Source organism: Chamaea fasciata, unplaced genomic scaffold, assembly GCF_029207755.1.
Source record: "Chamaea fasciata isolate MVZ Bird 193981 ecotype frontalis unplaced genomic scaffold, bChaFas1.0.hap1 SCAF_8, whole genome shotgun sequence".
Classification (NCBI taxonomy): domain Eukaryota; kingdom Metazoa; phylum Chordata; class Aves; order Passeriformes; family Sylviidae; genus Chamaea; species Chamaea fasciata.
The window spans coordinates 4,369,713-4,386,806 of NW_027094093.1; the positions used below are offsets into that span (position 1 = coordinate 4,369,713).

The window sequence follows — 17,094 nt, forward strand, 5'->3', positions numbered from 1 at the left end:
CTTGTAAATGAGAAACCATTGTGTTTCTCAGGGGGAGCATCCTGTACAAATAAAAAAAGCAGCAGAGTAAATCATTTTACAGCATATGGTGGATTCTAAGCCTCAAAGTACTCGGCTTTCCATAGCAGCAGAGGCACAAATGGAATCAAATGAATAAATTGCCATGTTTTCTTGTTATGGATGTCTGAACTGAGGAGTTCACCTGAGCAGATCCTCTGTTTTGTAATTGCCTGGTATTTGCTCTTCCTTACTAGAAAGAAGGCACGGACAAGGCTTTTATCACGCCATTTTTTTTTGGTATATTATTATATGCTAGCAAACAGCTGTGTTTAGGAACAGGGGGGTGATTATTCCATGTCAGGATCCCGAAGGTAGCGCAGTTACATGGGAGGAAAGTGGGCTGCTGGTGTTCATTTATGGCACTGTCTGGGAGAAGGTGTCTGTGACACAAAAGGCTGCCATGGTGAGAGACCGGAGGAGGGCTGGCAGAACATGAGGGTGCCAGTCCTTCTCTGCCACCTCTGCAATACCCAGCACTTCACTGGGAGCCTGTTCTAAGGCAGAGAATGCCATGGGTTCCTCTCAGTTTACAAACTGTAGGAACTCTGTGCCAGATCACCCCGGGTTCTGTTTTTCTGCCATCAATTCTTCATACCCCAACCATCCCATTAGTACATGGACTAGTGGCTGATCCCTCTCAGGTTTTTGTTGCTGCCTTCTGAGGATGAATGCAGGACTATTGGGCCTGGTATTAAACTCACAGCGCCAGAGCAGAGTTACACACCTGATACATATTGCAAATGACTGGGACTCTCCAGGCCTGATCCACAGTCTGGTACTGCTGATTATAAAAGGATGATTACGAGAGGATGCTCAACAAAACCAAAGCACTTTGTAGGTGCTTAAGAACGGCTGTATCAGCAAGTGGCATAAAACCCTGTGCACGTGGCTCACCACCCTAGTTAGAAGCCTGTGCAATTCCTACATTTTAGCTTTAGCACCTTATTCCCTAAACCAACAAATGACAAAGAGTGAAATGAGTAAGGACAGAAGAGTTACTGATTTCTTTTTTTTTTTTGGTTTGTCTCAAATACAGTGTGTGAGCATTCTGTAGTTAGCGCAGGAATGCTCCCTGCTGATCCCTGATGATGTGAAGTAGGATGCAGAAAACCTCTGTTTGCAGACTGTTAGATCTGTGCTTGAGGGGATAAAATATTAATCAAAAAATGGGTAGTTTCTGATTCTGAAGGGAATTTCCATGTGATGTTAATCTTGTAATTCCAGTACAGTCTCATTACAGTGTGAAGAGAGGAAATATGCTTTAGCCAACTGATCCTTCATTTGAGAACCCTTTGTCTTAGGGAAAACACAGCCAGGCCCAGCAAACACAACTCATCAGTGCATTGTGTGATTTTTAATTATTGAGATTAGTGCAAAAAGATAATAATAAAAGTAATTATTCTGTATGGTAAGCGTGAAGGGAATACACAAAGAATGATAACTAAAGGTTTACATTGGTGACAGGTGACCATATTGAAGAGAGAGTAACACGAAAATGTCACCTACAGAGTGAGTTTTCAAAAGTGTCCTCTCCTCACTGGTGCTCTTTAGAGTCCAGAAAAAACAAGCCCTTTTATAAATGCTTAAAGTTGGGTTTCTGCTAAATCAGATGTTCCTGAGGAGAGATGTTTTATGAATGTGGCTCTGCTTACAGGTGATCGCTGTCTTGATGCCCAAAGTGTTCTCATACCTTGCTTTACGTTGTGTTGCACTTGCTGCACAGTCAGCAGGGCTCATATGATTTGTGTTGTCTGTGAAGTGTGGACCAGACCTGTCTGATACCATTTTTTGGTTTTCTGTAGTACCTGCTCTGGAAGATTGTAAGGAACAAGAGCCTGTGATGGACAACAATATTTCTGTGGTGCCTTTTGAGAGACCTGCTGTTATAGAGAAGCTGACAAGCAACATGGGAAAGCGTAAAAGCTCCACCCCACAGAAGTTTGTGGGTAAGCTGGAAATGAGCCTTTTGTTCTTTTCAGTGCATGGGTATAGGCTATGTGCTATTTGTAATAGCCAGAAGAACAAGGGGAAAAGTAGCACTCTCACAGCTTGGTTCTGCTACAACAGTGGAGGTAGTTAGATCATGATAATTACTGAATTCATTTTACCAGTCCAGAGAATTCAAAAGTGAAGTCCACTATCATGAAAATGCTTTTGAAAACCTTTTACTTAACGCTGTTTAGTTTGTGTTTTGTTTTAAACTTCTCTCTAGCCCTTTGGAGATTTAGACTTGTCATCTTCCCTCTCCTTGCTCCAGCAAAAAAACAAAAACAAGCTAAGACTGTCATATAATTATCTGTCTCCATATGTGTTAAAAAAAACAAACAACAAGTATCTCAAGACTTCTAATTTGTATTAAATTCCCGACACTTGGCAACAACTGGTCTGATAATACTGGCATGAGGAAGTAAATCACATCCCTTGAGTTGGAAGAAGTTCTTGCTCCGAGTGCAGCGCTCTGCACACAATAAACTTATTAATGCATGAATACGAAACAGCATCAGGTGGCTTTTGGTTGCTAGATTTAGAATCCTAGGCCAAGAATTCATATTTTGCCTCGTGTCTTGACATACTAAAATTATTCAGCTTGTAACAGGTGACAGTATGGAGAATTTTACTTGGTTTGAGCTGTAACTTAAAGCTTCTTTTTACTGCTACTGAGGCAATGCAAAACTTCCTAGGAGGGAAGCAGGAACAGAGATTTGTTTGGGGTAAGTGTCAGACTCTGAAGTCACCTAATAGGAGTTTCTATGCTCACTCCCTGAAAGGGCAGTCACACAGAACTTAAGGCTGTCTCATTCTGCCTACACTGAGGACACTTACAGAGAGGATCAGAGCACTGTAAGTAATTAGCACAGCCATTTAGAAAAATTGTTGCCCCTCAGCTAAATGCAGATTCAGATGGATTTGTTAAATCACCCCTGAAGGTGGCAGTAAGTAAGCTACGTGGTTTGGAATAGCAGGGGGCCAACAGTGTGCAGCAGCTCGCCTGGGGGGGACTGACACACTGACCTGGCTGCTCTCAGTCAGCTGACCATTCCCAAATATCAGTGCTGAGCCAAGGGTAGGCCAGCAATGATCCATCCCACGTGAGGAATGCTGGGAGGCATCAGTATTTCCTATGTTGCTATATTTTTAGACCAGAAAGGTGATTTTACTTGTCCACTCATGCACTGTTGACCATACGTTGTTCTTGTGTTCAGAGGCAAATTTACTGATTGGAAATCCTTGCCTGAGAGATGCTGTACTACGTTATTATTCTCTTCAGCAGGTTATACTACTTTGTTGTTAGATAAATCTGTTTTTTTCTATATGTGTAACATATCACTAGCCGTGCGTAGGAAAAAAAGTGCCCCCTTTCAATCTTAATTGTTATTCAATCTAAATAACAGCAGTTTTCACTTGGCTGCCTTTCTTTTTTTTTTTTTCCCCTCCCCTCCACCATGACCTCACTTTTCTTCCCTTTTTCTCCCCAATTAAATATTGTTCAGCTCTATCAGGAAGAATGTGTAATGGTTCTGTTGCTTGCAGGAAATTTTCCTGTGCATACTGCAAGCGTGGCACCTGGCCAAAACAACTTAATGGTGTTTATGAGAAGGTCATGTAAGCATAAGCTAAAATCTTTGCGTGCTACATCTATCAATGCTCTTTCTGCTCAGCAATCTCCAAGGGACCGTGGTTATGGACCACAGTCTCTCCTATGGCTGAATTTTCAGGAGGGGAGGAAGCAGCGTACAGCAAACAGAATGAATTCATTTCTGCCTGAGAGACTTGCTTATATATCTGCTCTTGATGTACTAGTCTTACCAAACCAGTTGAAATAGTGGAGGCAGAAGGTACAATTTGTGATGCGCAGGAGTGTATTTCTTTTTGCTTCTTGTTCACTGAGGGAGAGGCAGACACCAGTTAAATTAAAAGCAGCCCTCTTCAGGCTGGTCATGTGAAGCAGATTCACATATTTTCAGCTGGAATTGGGAGCTTCCTCTCAGAATGTCACCGAGGTTAAGAACTGGCAGGATGCAAAAGGAGACATTTATGTGGCTTACGATAAGACCATGGTTGTTAGAGTAAGAATTAAAAATACACGGGCGTCTCAGAACAGATGAAGATCAGCCAGCTGCCAAATTACAGTCAGCTTCTGGTTAATGGGGGTCAGGGAGAAACTTCCCCAGGGGGAAATGCTGGAACAGCTTTCTCCAAGGTTTCTTGTAGCTTTCTCCCAGCTGCTTTAGATACTTGACGAGATGGACTACAGGTATCACAGGACAGCTGTGTCTGTGTGCTTTGATCTAGCTTCAAATACCTGTTTCGGGGTTTATTTGAATGTCATATGGCCAGAGGGGAGAATGTTTCTTCTTCTACTTCACTAATGTAGGGCAAGGATAAATAGACTTTGAGCATAGTTTAAATGAAAATTCAGAATGATTGGTCTGATTAGCTGATTTTAAATATAGAATTGGCTAAAGAGGAATTTAATTTGGAAACCACATTGTACCGGTTTATTGGACTGTTTATTGGTTACTTCTGAGCTCTGTGTTTTACGCCCTCTCCTTCCCATGTTATCATTTATTTTGCTTTTTTGTGTCACACTCCATTTCTCAGGCTCTGACATCTTTGGAACTGGTTCATAATTAAAGGAATAAATAATTCAGGTCACTGGCAATTTACAGCTTTCTTTGCTGTCTGAGCTGGAGTAACTAAACATGGATGATGAAAGGAATCAAAATAGGATTTGCATCATTTATCCAAGTAACCCATAAAGGATGGGTAATATTTCTTGATCTATACAGCCTACAGAGGACTGACAGTGTGTTTGGCAGCTGGATCAGACCTTCACCAGATCCATTTCTTTATCCAAACACAAGAATGACACAGGTGGCCAGAGAAAGTGACAGGCACCAGTGGGCACCGGACGCACTTGCCCCCTGGAGCTGTCCTCCAGTCCCCCTTTGGCCCCACTTGAGCCACATCCAGCTGCAGAGCTGTCCACCCTGTCAGTGGCAGCACAGCCATCACAGGCTGCCAGACCACAGCAGAACACTGAAAAGAGGATGTTTGATGGCAAGAATCATCCACAGGTCGTGTTAGATTGCCAGGACCGTGGTTGAGGACACATCGTAGATACAAAAACATGGTATGGTGTCCAGCTATGTGAACAGTATTGCTGAAACAAATAGGAATATTCATGTGTTTCACTTTAGACTTACAGTTAATTACCTTGATAATTAGGGCTAAGTTCCCCAGCAGAAGTGAGGCATCACCTCTAAGGATAACATGGGTGTTTCTCTGTGCATCACTTTGGAATAAGTCACACTAAGTGGAATGAATTATTATAGTCAAAAATAAAATGCTGAGTGATAGCTGTGTTGAAATGTACTAATGCAATTTGGAAGAGATTTGGGATTACAGTTCTGTTTCTTATCGTGGTTTATACACATTGTGTTCCAAGCAGTTTTGGCAAAAGGTGATAAAAGAAGATGCTTGGGTAATTTAATTCTTGAGTAGCCAAACCACTTGTAAGTAGTAACTTCTTGAATTTATTAACTTATGCTACTGGAAAAAAAGGTCTGGTTTTATGTACCAAGGAAGTGAAGTAACAAAGACAATGAAAACCAACCAAAATTATTTATCAGACTTCATAAAATCAGGTTTAAAAGTTAGCTTTCAACAACTAGCTCACTGCATGTGTGAACACATAGGAACACGTGTATCTTGTATCATATACATACAACCTTTCCTGCTTAAAAAGGAGTTATTCCATGAGTTTTGGCTCTCCTGACACTCCAGAGGCATCACTGGAAAACCAGTGCTGCTGAGCTGAGCCCTGGTGGAAACAGTGGCCAATTTGTTCCCCCCCTAGAAGAGCTGTGACGCTAACAGGGTGCCCTGTGACTGCCAGAACGTACCGGCCTGTGGTTCTGGTTTTGCACGTCTGTCATGCCGTTGATGTAAAAAGGATACAGGGGTGTGAGTTAGGATTCACAGTGATGAATCAGCCGGCTTCAGCATCATTATGGATAGATCTATCCTGTGTCAATGAAAGGTGCTTTTGCCTTTTACCAAGTGAAACTAAGCTGTACCCATGCTTTCTCTACTTGTTTTCTTGCCTAAAAAGACCCTGGGAAGGGAGGAGTGTGTGATTGTCTTTTTATTTTTTTCTCAGTCCAAAAAGGATAGAATCTTTTTTTTTTATTTTGAGGGAGGAAAACTGCAAAGATCAGCCTCCAGTGCTCCTGTAAAAGGCTTCATTCTTTATTCTAGAGCACATGCTCTCATTTGGGGCTTTTTTCTGCTGGTTCAAGGATTTATATGATGTGGCTCTAAAGGTGCTACCATGGCAAGCCCCCTGTACCTGTTGTTTAGGTTTCTCACTGTGCAGCCCTGTTGTTAGGTAGGTGTGAGGCACCTCAGATTGTGGGGGACATGGGAAACGGTCCCTTGAATTTTGGGAAGAGTATGTCTAATTCTGTATTCTGCCAGAACTTCAGTGGCCTCAATATTTCAATCCATTATCTACCAGTTAACATGTATTTCCTAACTTGAAGTGTGAGCACAGTCAGGCCCAGCTGAAGATTTGGAATTGCTCTGGAAGCTGCTGCAGCCACATGTTTCACCCGGAATAAATTAAAAAGGGAAAAAAAAAAAAAAAAGAAAAGAAAGCTCTTGGTGAGGTTACCGTTTTACCCATCTCAGGACAGGAACTTTATGGAAGGTCAGTAATAAATTAGAAGGAGGTTAACTTTAGACTCTGGAATAATTTCACCCCAAGTCAGGGAGTTTCTGTCCCTGCCCACCCCTTCTACAGTGAAACATTGCAGTGATTATGTTGATTTTGCTCACGCATTTGCTTTTATCTCTTAGGTGAAAAGTTCATGAGATTTGGCTATCCAGATATCCCCTTTGATATGAACCTAAGCTATGACAAGGAGGCTGAGCTGATGCAGTCTCACATGATGGACCAAGCCATCACCAATGCAATCACCTACCTTGGAGCTGAGGCACTTCACCCCCTGATGCAGCACACACCGAGCACAATTGCAGAGGTGGCCCCGGTCATCAGCTCAGCTTACGCTCAGGTCTATCATCCCAGCAGGATAGAGAGGCCCATCAGCAGGGAAACGGCCGACAGCCACGAGAACAACATGGATGGCCCCATCTCCCTCATCAGACCAAAGAGTCGAATCCAGGATAGAGAGGGCTCCCCCAGCAATAGCTGCCTGGATTCTACTGACTCAGACAGCAGCCACGACGACCGCCAGTCCTACCCAGGAAACGCTGCCTTAACCCCCAAGATAAAGCCAAACCCGGCTTACGTGAAGGAAGAGGCCAAGCCTTTGGATGTCACAAAAGCTTCTAAGGGCTCTTTAAAGGATATGTACAAGGTGATCAACGGAGAAGGGGAGCAGATTAGGGCTTTCAAGTGCGAGCACTGTCGCGTCCTCTTCCTGGACCATGTCATGTACACCATCCACATGGGCTGCCACGGCTACCGGGACCCGCTGGAGTGCAACATCTGTGGCTACCGGAGCCAGGACCGCTATGAGTTCTCGTCGCACATAGTCCGGGGGGAGCACACATTCCGCTAGGCCTTCTCATCCAAAGGGGACTCCTATGAAGTAGAAGAACTGCACATGAAGAAATACTGCACTTACAATCCCACTTTTCCTCAGACATTGAGACGCCTATTTTGTTGTTGTTGCTGTTGTTGTTGTTGCTGTTGTTTAATTATTATTATTAACCTTATTTTTTTTGTGGACCCAACCTCATTTGCTCTGCCCAGCTTAAGAATGGAAAGAAGGAAGGGAATGGATAAAAGAGGGCTATGTTGTGGCCGTCAGTTTTTGGGGAGTGACCCGCCTCGCTTTCTGTGGGAATTGGAAGGCAGTCTGTGTCCGTCTCAGTCAGCTGTACACCGTGTCCTCTTTTGGGATACCACTCAACCATGCCAGGTGCTTTCAAGTCCCAACAAGATGCCACTCATTTGCCATTTCAGAGGAGTAGGTAGAAACATTTCAGAGGAGGGCCTTTTTCTAATGTGAAGATAGGATGCGAGCTTTTGGTGGCTGGAGGAAAGGGGTGGGAGGGACCCTTGTTCTGCAGAATGAACAATTATTTTTAAAGCGAAACTGGTAGGGAGTTAGGAGCATGAATCAAAGTCAATATTCCTTTCAAAATTACTTTCAAGGGTAAGCTGTTTTCCTGGGTTCAGTGTGTATTGCCCCTCTAGGATGTAAATAAATTTAAAGAAAAAAAGAAAAAAAAAAGAAATGTATGTCTTAACACTGTACCACGTTACAGGAGTTTAGTTTCATAAGTCTGAGGGCCTTCTGTGGTAAGTTTGAGGCTTTGTGTTTTTATTTTCCTTAACTTATGAAGCACCTTTTTTTAGAATTGTTGATATTCTGTTACTCCATGCCTATGTGTTGTCTCACTGGCTTCTTAGAGACCCTTGGGAGCCTTACTTCTTTAGTTGCGCCCTAAGTTTTAAGAAAGAGCATTTAGAAATAACATTTAAACTTGCTTCTAGGACAGTAAGTGGCCTGGGAGTGGGTGAGAGTCTGTAGTTTACTCAAGAGGTTCTGCTGCTCTTTTGAAATACCTTTGGGTTAAAATTATGGATTTTTAAAATGACAAAAGTACAAGCAGCAAAGTGTTCTTTAAATATAGGTATAGATAGATATATAATTATGTAAATACTTTCTCATTCTACTATCACAGTGTTAACCTCTTGGCAACAGCCTAAACTAAGACTTGCAGCTGGGAAAGCGTTAGGAGCCAGATCCTTGGCCAGCATTAATCTTCTTGGCTCCATTGGATTGAATGGAGCTGCCCCAACAACTTCAGCTGCATCAGGATCCCAAGCTTGACTGTTTTTTCTCTTGTTGACTTCTTACTTGCTAATTTGCTGAACCACTGATTTCCTTTTGTTAGTACATCATCAATTCTGCTCGATTTATGAGTGAAAGTATTAGCAGGTGTTGCTGGCTGGCCTTGGCTCCTGTGGTGGGCACAGAAGCCCAGGTCACATACTACCAACAGGTCACATACAACCTTCCCTTCTTCTTCAGAAAGTAATCAGTGGAGGTGGAGGTGCTGTGTGTTGATTTGGACTTAAAGATTTTAGTTTTATTCCTGATTTATTAATTTCCCTGTAGGGAAAGCAAATGGAGAAACACACTCCAGAGAGCATCCTTGACCTACAGACTGGACAAGAAAACAAGGCCGCTGATCTGTTTTGTTTCCTTTCTTTCTCTCTCAGTAAATAACAAAGCCAGCAACCACCCAGCAAAGTTGCATCAGTAAAAACTGGGCTTAAACCTAGGGGACAGATTGCCATTGAAACCCAACTGTTTGTACCAATCACAATTGAAATGTTGTTGTTTGGCAACAAGAGCACAGCTTGAGAATGGAAAGATCTGGATGGGTTTAACCCCCTCCGCACGCATGGTCTCCATGCGCTTGGGGAGACCTTTTCCAAAGGATAAAGTTACTAAAGTATAAAAGAGAGAGCAAGATCAGGCCATAATGAATTCCCATCTGCTCCCTCCAATCTGTGCACTTGATGCATATGCCAGTTTGCTGTTCGTTTTGAGGGTACTGGGTTTTTTTTTTTCCTTCTTCTCTTCCTAGACCTGGAGCATTTGAAAGTAGGAGCTGAGTGGTATTGATTGAAATCTTTTTATGGTGACATTCTTGGCAGCTAGAACCTGTGTTTAGAAAGAATACAGTAGATCATGGCCAGATTACCTGATGACTGCTTCCCAGCACTGCAATGCTATTAAGTAGGAGCTGGTAAAGTCTTGCAGTAGCCTATTAATTATAATACAATATGGAGAGAAATGTCATCTTGTGTAATGTGAGACCTATCAAGGCTGGGAATATGCAAGGCTTTGGAGAGACAGATTTAAAGATCTATTCCCAACATTGTTCTTAATGTCATTGGGTTCCTCCCCCTCCTGGTTTCTTCACCCTAATGGAGAGGAAACTGGGGCAAATGAACCAGTGCTGTCCTCCAGACCATTCTCATTGTCTTGTGCCTGGTACAGTCAAAGGAGTTTGTGCGGGAGAAAAGCAGAGAGGTGCTGGAGGGCATGGCTTTTATTCTGTGTTGCTGAGTCTCTGCAGTTAGGGAGGTGGGCTTAGGAGGCAGCAGACCGTGCTTTGTGTCAGGATGTGCCTGGAAATTCAGCAAAGAAAAAAGTGGTGGTGATTTGCTGAGGCAGGAAAGGTCCTTTGAGAACAAGGTGGAAAGGGAAAGGTTCTTGGGCCTTGAGGGTTGCTGGGCTTGCCCGGACATCCAGAAAAACACATGCCCAAGCCAGAGAGAGAGATTGCCAGCAAATCCTTTCAGTCTCTGGAGGAAACACTCCGTTCTCCCCTCTGTGGTCAGTGAAAGAACATTGGGCTGTGCTTTCTTGGAATAGCTAGCACTAGGGAAAAAGTGTTTAAAAATTCTGCCTTTGTTTGGGAAAGCACCGGAATACGGGAAAGGTAGAGAATCTCTTGTGTATCCACAGATCAGTTGGCTGCAATTACATCTGCAGTTGGTTAGTGTGCACTTTGGTTCACTGATGACTCGCTGATACCTCGGGTAGAGTGGATTCTGTAGATGTTTAAAGGATCACATCCACTGATTTTGGGCCTGGCTTCAGTCCAATCCAGCTTCTTGATCTAATGGTAGCAGGGGTGAGGTCTGTATGTCCTGGGATCAAGGGCACAGGGAACTGGGGAGGCACTGGGGAGTTATCTTAGAGAAACTACATTTTTGGAGAGGAAGAAACTTGAGGGGTCACATTAATTTTTTATTATCAATGTCCTTTTCTAAACATTCACTGAAGGCGTTTATCCTAGAGTTAGGACAAGAAGAAAGATTGAATTCTAGTTCAAACTTTGAACAAAATTTTGAATTAACATGTACTTTAGCATTCAATTCCTACTGAAAATTATTAGAGAGCTTTCTGTAGTGCAGTTTGTCCCTTCACAAAAGTGAGCAAAATGGGGCAGCCGAGATTTCTTTGAGTGCTTTTTCTTGCTTGCTCTCTGCAAGAATTGGATTTCTAAGAAAAGCTCTTGAGTTTCGTCAAGTTCATTAGTCATTCATAGTGTACTAGGAATTTCAGTGGCTAATCCTTGATCTCCAAATCCGTTTGTTCTGAGTATTTGGTGCTGGAAATCGACCTGGCTGATTTTTATTGGCCTCTTTTGAAATTCTTGGAATCAGGTTTCCAGTTAGAAACATGCATTTGCAAATTTAGAATTGGCTTCCTGTGAGCATTCGCCATTTTCATTTAAAAAAAAAAAAGAATAAAATAATTCTGTGCACTTCTCTGCCAGTAAACCCTTTTGCTTCTTTTACATCAAAAGTGGCAATATTCTGACTCAGTTTAGATGATTGGAAGCCTATTAATTTAAAGAGAAGTGTGACTGCTTATTCTGCTCGTGGTGTGATCCATATCCTTGGAGCAGAGGGCATTACCTGTACATCTGCAGTTATGACTGATGAATTTTACAGCCACCTCTCTTTGTAATCAGTTAGGAGTGCACATCAAAATATATTGCATTTTTCAGTGAAGACTGCTCTTTACTTAGTAATTTATGGGATTAAAATCATTTTATTCTCCTTAAAAAGTGCTTTCATCTATGATGTGATGTGAAAGGTGTTTAGGCATTAACCTATAGTGGTCTGTAGTAGAGAGGGCGATTTTCAGTGGGTTAATCAGCCTGATTTTTAGTGGTACTGGTTTCTACAATGTGAGGACCCAGCTCACAAAGTAGCCATGTGGACCTCAAGTATGTTTACTGCAAGGTGAAGAAATTCTCAATTGTCAGAGTTTCAAAATTTCTTTCTGTTTACAAGGGCTTCCCTAAATCTGTGCTGTAAGGCAGGAGGTCAGTAATGAAACCCAGCCCTTGAAAACGGGGCTTTCATGGGGCATTATTACTGTTGCCCAGGTCCTGGGCTAGCTTGTTCTGATTTGAAAGAAGCCAGACACCAGACACTCCTTCCTCCAGAAAGAAACTTTGCGGATAATTGCGGCAAAAGTGCTTATTTCAGCCAAGGGCAGGAGCTACAGTAATGCAGTTCCTTTGCTGGCTAAATTCCTTTCCTTAACTCTTGCTGTGCTTTGTAATGTAATGAGGGGGGAGTCGCCTAAAGTCAGTGTGGCATTTTAGGAAAAGGGTGACGAAATTGGCTTTTCTGCTAGTAATTCACATCTTGGCTTGGCTTAATAGCATTTAAAAACAAAAATGGATGGCCTGTGGTCTGGGGCAGCTGGAGAGCTTGAGAAAGCGTATTTATATATATATATATATATGGTATTGTGTAGTTAGATACATGCTTAATTGTATATGTGCCTTTTCCAAATGCATTTTGGGAGATCCTGATGTCGTTTGTGATATCCTACCAGACCCTTTCAGAATGCACGACAAAAACCAACCCAAAGGAAACATCCCTTCTCCCGCTCTGCACCCTCCTTGGCAGCTTGACCCGGAGAGAGAACCCTGTTCGGTACTTTGCTGTGAGATTTCCTGGAGTCAGACAGCTTTTAGGAGTGGCAAGGGCTGAAAATTCCCCATACCAAGCGCACTGCAGCTCTCCAGCCCGAGCTGGTGTGTAGCTGGTCCCGGGGAGCACGGCATCCCCAGCGCCCATGCCGGGACTTGCCGTAGGAGCCGCCAGCTGCACCGTGCCCCACAGACAGCCAGGGAGCATCTCCTGTTTTCTCCCTCTCCGTGCTTTCAGTAAAGCATCCTTGGAAGTGGACTTTGCTCTGCTTTAAAGTTCCCACTGAGGACCGGGAGCAGACTTGAAAGCGCTTGCTTCAGCCTGGAGGAACAAATGTGGCAAGTCCTTTGGAAGTTTTTGCGAGTTTGCCTGTCACGCTGCTGTCAGCCCAGGAATTGGTATCGAGAGGAAAGCAGCTCATCAGTAGGAGGTGTTCAGGGGGTTCATGAGCTGCAGCCCTGCGGTGACGAGCACAGGGCCGGCTCTGGGACTTTCCCGGCCGCTTGGTGACCTGGTTTCAGGTGCAGCTGTTCCCCCTGCAGGGCTGCAGAGCTGAGTGTGCCAGCGCAGCCAAGGCGGGCGGGCCACCGTGGGCAAGGTGGCTGTGCCAGCAGGCTTTGGGCAGAGCCTGAGCCAGCAACGACCCGGAGCCGCTCCCTTGGCAATGCTCCGCTGGGCCCAGGCCACGGCAGCCACAGGGGCGGTGAAGGGAGCAAATAGGTAGAAAAGAGCTAGGATTTGCTTCATAGTGAATAGATTCCCTTTTATCCCGTTCCTGTGTTCTGAGATATAAGCAAAGGAGAACATCACTGGTTCCCAATTTGGTTTCTAATTTGACCTCCTACAGCCCCACCTGAAAGGGGGGGTTGTGTCCTTCTCCTGCCTGGCTCTGAAATGCACAGAGGACAGTCAGGAGGAGGGGTGGGCTCAGGCTTTGCCATGCTGCATGCTTAACAGGCTAAGAAAACAATCAAACCAGTCTCTATTTAATTCATCTGCCTTCCCAGTTGATCATGCAGATTCCTGGTTCCCGTTCGCTTCCAGCTTTTGGAAAGGTGGTTGTCAGTGTACTTACTTGTGTCCTCATCTTTAAAGATAACTTCCCATGCTTTCTGCTTCTGTGCAAACTTTTCCTTGTCATCTTGGGGCCTAATTAATCAGTGGACAGAAATTACCATTTCAACAGAAACCTGCATAGTCGTAGTAAAACTAATATTATTTTTACAGTTGCAAAAAAATGTAAAACAAAAAAAAAACTGTGATATTTTGACTAGCAGTAGGTGAAGTATTTCAAGAGAGTGAATGGCAGTGAAGTCAATCAGATCATGTTGTGAGAGGGGCTGGTACCATGGGGACCCTGTTGGGAGAAAGGGAGCAGCCTGGCCCAAAGCTGGAGCCAGCACCTTCCTCCCCACGGCGAGTGTTGGTTTAGGCGGCTGCACTGCAGCCCAGGAAAACATCTGAGCGCCATCAGCCCAGTGCCATCCCTTTGGCTGGATCTGGCAGCGCTCAGGAGCTTTGCAGCTGGCCGTGTGTTCTCTCCCTGCCATCCCCTGTGAGATCAGGGTGCAGCACAGCAGCGCGGGGCAGGCTCACTTGCAGCGCTGGAGGCTCGTTCCCTTTTTCTGTGTAGCAGCCTTAATCCCTGGCCCCGGCAGCCTCTGGTCTGTGTCACCAGGCTGGACAGAGGTGCCTCCCGCAAGGCGTAGGGAGTACACGGCTCCTTACGGGCACCCAGTTCGCAGTCAGTTGGGCCACTTAGTTTTACCTCAAGTGACATGGAGTGAGAAAAGCTTCTTGCAGGGGTGGAGGTCACTGAATCCCTACTATGCACTTACTGGGATTTGACATTGCTTACTGGAAATGGATGTTCGCTCCTGAACACACTGTAAAGGGAAGGACTTTTGCTGGTTGTTTTTGTAGTCATTCAGATTCTGAAACTGTGATCAATTATTTGACGAATTGTCAAGTGTCCTCAGAGCTTGAACACGTTCACTTCCTCACCATGTAGCAGTCTCCTCTGGCTTTCTGTGCTTTCCTCTTTCCCCTTTTTTCCCTCTTGGAGCTTTAAGTCTGGGCCTGCTCTTATCTCCTGTAGCTTTGGGCTGTCTAGGGGTTGGGGGGGGGGGTTGGTTTTTGGGGTTTTTTTGTTCATTGGCTGTACAGTCTGTTTACATATTTTTGTACTCAAGTGTAGTTTTTTATTAAAAAGAGAAAAAAGAAAAAAAAAAGATAGTTGATTTGAGAAAAAAAAAATAAGGTACGTACTCTTTGTAACACTTTAAAGATCTAGGGTACCTTTGAGATGACTCTACAGTGATGTAATTATAATACTGTATATTTGCCTTCCTTTTTAGTTGGTTTTATTTTCTTTTGTTTTGTTTTGGGTTTTTTTTTCCTAAAATGTATATCTTTTTATGAGAAACTGGAAACTTTTAATGCAAATGTTTAGAAAGATTTAAAATTGTAAAGTAAAAAAAAAAAAAAAAAAAAAAGAAAGTCATATAATTTTTTTTTTTCCTGTTGGAAGAAAATGCTTTAAAAAAAGTTTTACTACTGTTGTATTCCAGGGTGGGGGTTACCAACCCCAAATTTGCTTCTTATGCTTCATTCTTGGATCTTGCTTTCTAAACGTCATCATTGCAGGCATGGATTTGCCTGCATTAATTCTAAAAACAAAAATCACCAACATTTGGGGTTTTTTTCTGTTCAAGTGCAATACTTACCCTGACATCTTATTAATCTACTATGGTTTCTGTGTTCCTTCCTCAGTCCACACAAATCAGTGAAACAAAATGCTCTGCCCTAAATGCATTTAAATATACGGTTCAAGTAGACCGATTGCGACAAAAGATGAGAAACTGTAAATTAAGGCTAAAGGCCATAATTTACCTCCTACTTGTCGCTGGCATTGAAACACATCCACATCCAGAATTAAGGGCATCCCTGTTCTCGACTCTTCCTTCCTCTTCTTTTCTAATTGCAGCTTTTTTAAGAAAAGCACTTAATATTGATGTTTATTAAAAATGACAAAAAAAAAAATAAAAAGATCTTTCGGGCTGATCCAAAACCCACTCAGTGGAGACTCCTGTTGGCTTTGACGATGGATTTTGGATTAGGCCTAATCTCTTAGCTAGGGCAAAACTGCCATTTACTCTAGGGAGAGATTTGCCTGCATAAGAATTACAGGACTCGTGTCCTTTATCTACCTGAGAGACCAGAAAAGCTTCTTTAGAGTTGTCCTTGTCTTATATAAGTTTAGATGGGACTTGTTTTACATATCATACATATTTATATATAGTGTATTTTTAATGCCTTCCCTCCCCGCCCTCCCCCAGTAGACTGAAGCCGCTGTTCTGTAAATATGTATTTAGGTACGTAATAAAAAAAAAGAAAAAAAAAAAAGAAGAATAAAATCCCATTGAGATTTCTTGGAAAGGCAGTTACTGCGCATGCACAGTAGCCACTTTTGTCTTTTAAACTTGTATTTAAGAGATTTCTTTTTTACTAATAACAAAGGCGAGGAGACTGTATCCCCTTCTGATTGATTGCCAAAATCGTTGCCCAGCCCCTGGTGTCTGAGGTGAAGAAGAACAAGGCATTCTGTGGGCGATTGTGGCGGTGCCCGCTCTCTGCCCTCCCCTGTGCTCTTTTTCCTGACCACAGCCGGGCCACCAACCTGGGGAATGCCCCCTTTTTTCTCCCACGTTTAAGACTTTTTAGTTCTGATAGATCTTCCGAGCTCAAATTGAGGAATCTTTTAAATCTAATAAATAAATGAATAGTTTTAAAAAATCACATCAGAGTTTACTCAAAAAGCCAGTGAAGACACTGGGAATTGTCCCGCTTCTTTATGTGTTCATTGGAAGGTGCTCTTACGAAAGGAGTTCAGAAACAATCCCTTTTGACAGTGGTGCATGTGAGCAACCCTAATGTAAGCCTGTATCCCCCTTGCTAAAAGAGTTTTGCCGCTATAGACTGAACTATGGGACTTGTTGTTATTTTTATTTTCTTCTTAGCATACATGCATACATATGGTTGCACATCTGTATGCGTGTGCTCTGTACCTGTGTGAGTGTTGTACAGCCATGTGAGAGTGGGAGTCCGTGTGTGCGTGTGTGTGTGTGTGTGTGTATAAATAAAAGAAGCTGCAGAAACTTTGTAATACTTTGTGAAAAGGATTATATTATAAAGGTTTGTACTGTCTTGAGTGCACAGCTACTGGAATAAATGTAGGGAATCTCAGGAACAAGCATATAATTTGTCCAAGAATTATTTCTTCTCAGAAGTGTAAGTGCAGTTTTTAATTCTGTATATTATTTAATATTTTACCAATAAAAATAAACTTCTGACACGAAAGGGTTTTCCATTCAAGCTTTCTGGACACATTGGTGTACGCATACACTTTTCTTTCTTGCAGCAGGAAACACACACGGTGGTTTGGCACCTCCCAGGAATCCCATTTCTCCCTGCTCACAGATCCTGTTAATTGCCTAGAGGGACTGAGTGTGTTATGAGTTGGGGTT

The 17,094-nt window shown here is 43.1% G+C and overlaps 1 protein-coding gene across 7 annotated transcripts in view; it reads left to right on the top strand.

The window, feature by feature from the left end:
* IKZF2 (IKAROS family zinc finger 2) overlaps positions 1 to 15,067 on the top strand; it is a 116,094-nt gene extending 101,027 nt beyond the window's left edge. For all 7 annotated transcript variants that reach the window (XM_066189441.1, XM_066189440.1, XM_066189444.1 and 4 more), the window contains 2 exons: positions 1,863 to 2,006; positions 6,922 to 15,067. In XM_066189441.1, coding sequence (XP_066045538.1) covers positions 1,863 to 2,006; positions 6,922 to 7,646 — 869 coding nt within the window. In that variant the 3' untranslated portion in view covers positions 7,647 to 15,067. The remainder of the gene's footprint in view (positions 1 to 1,862; positions 2,007 to 6,921) is intronic.
* The last annotated feature ends 2,027 nt before the right edge of the window (positions 15,068 to 17,094 follow it).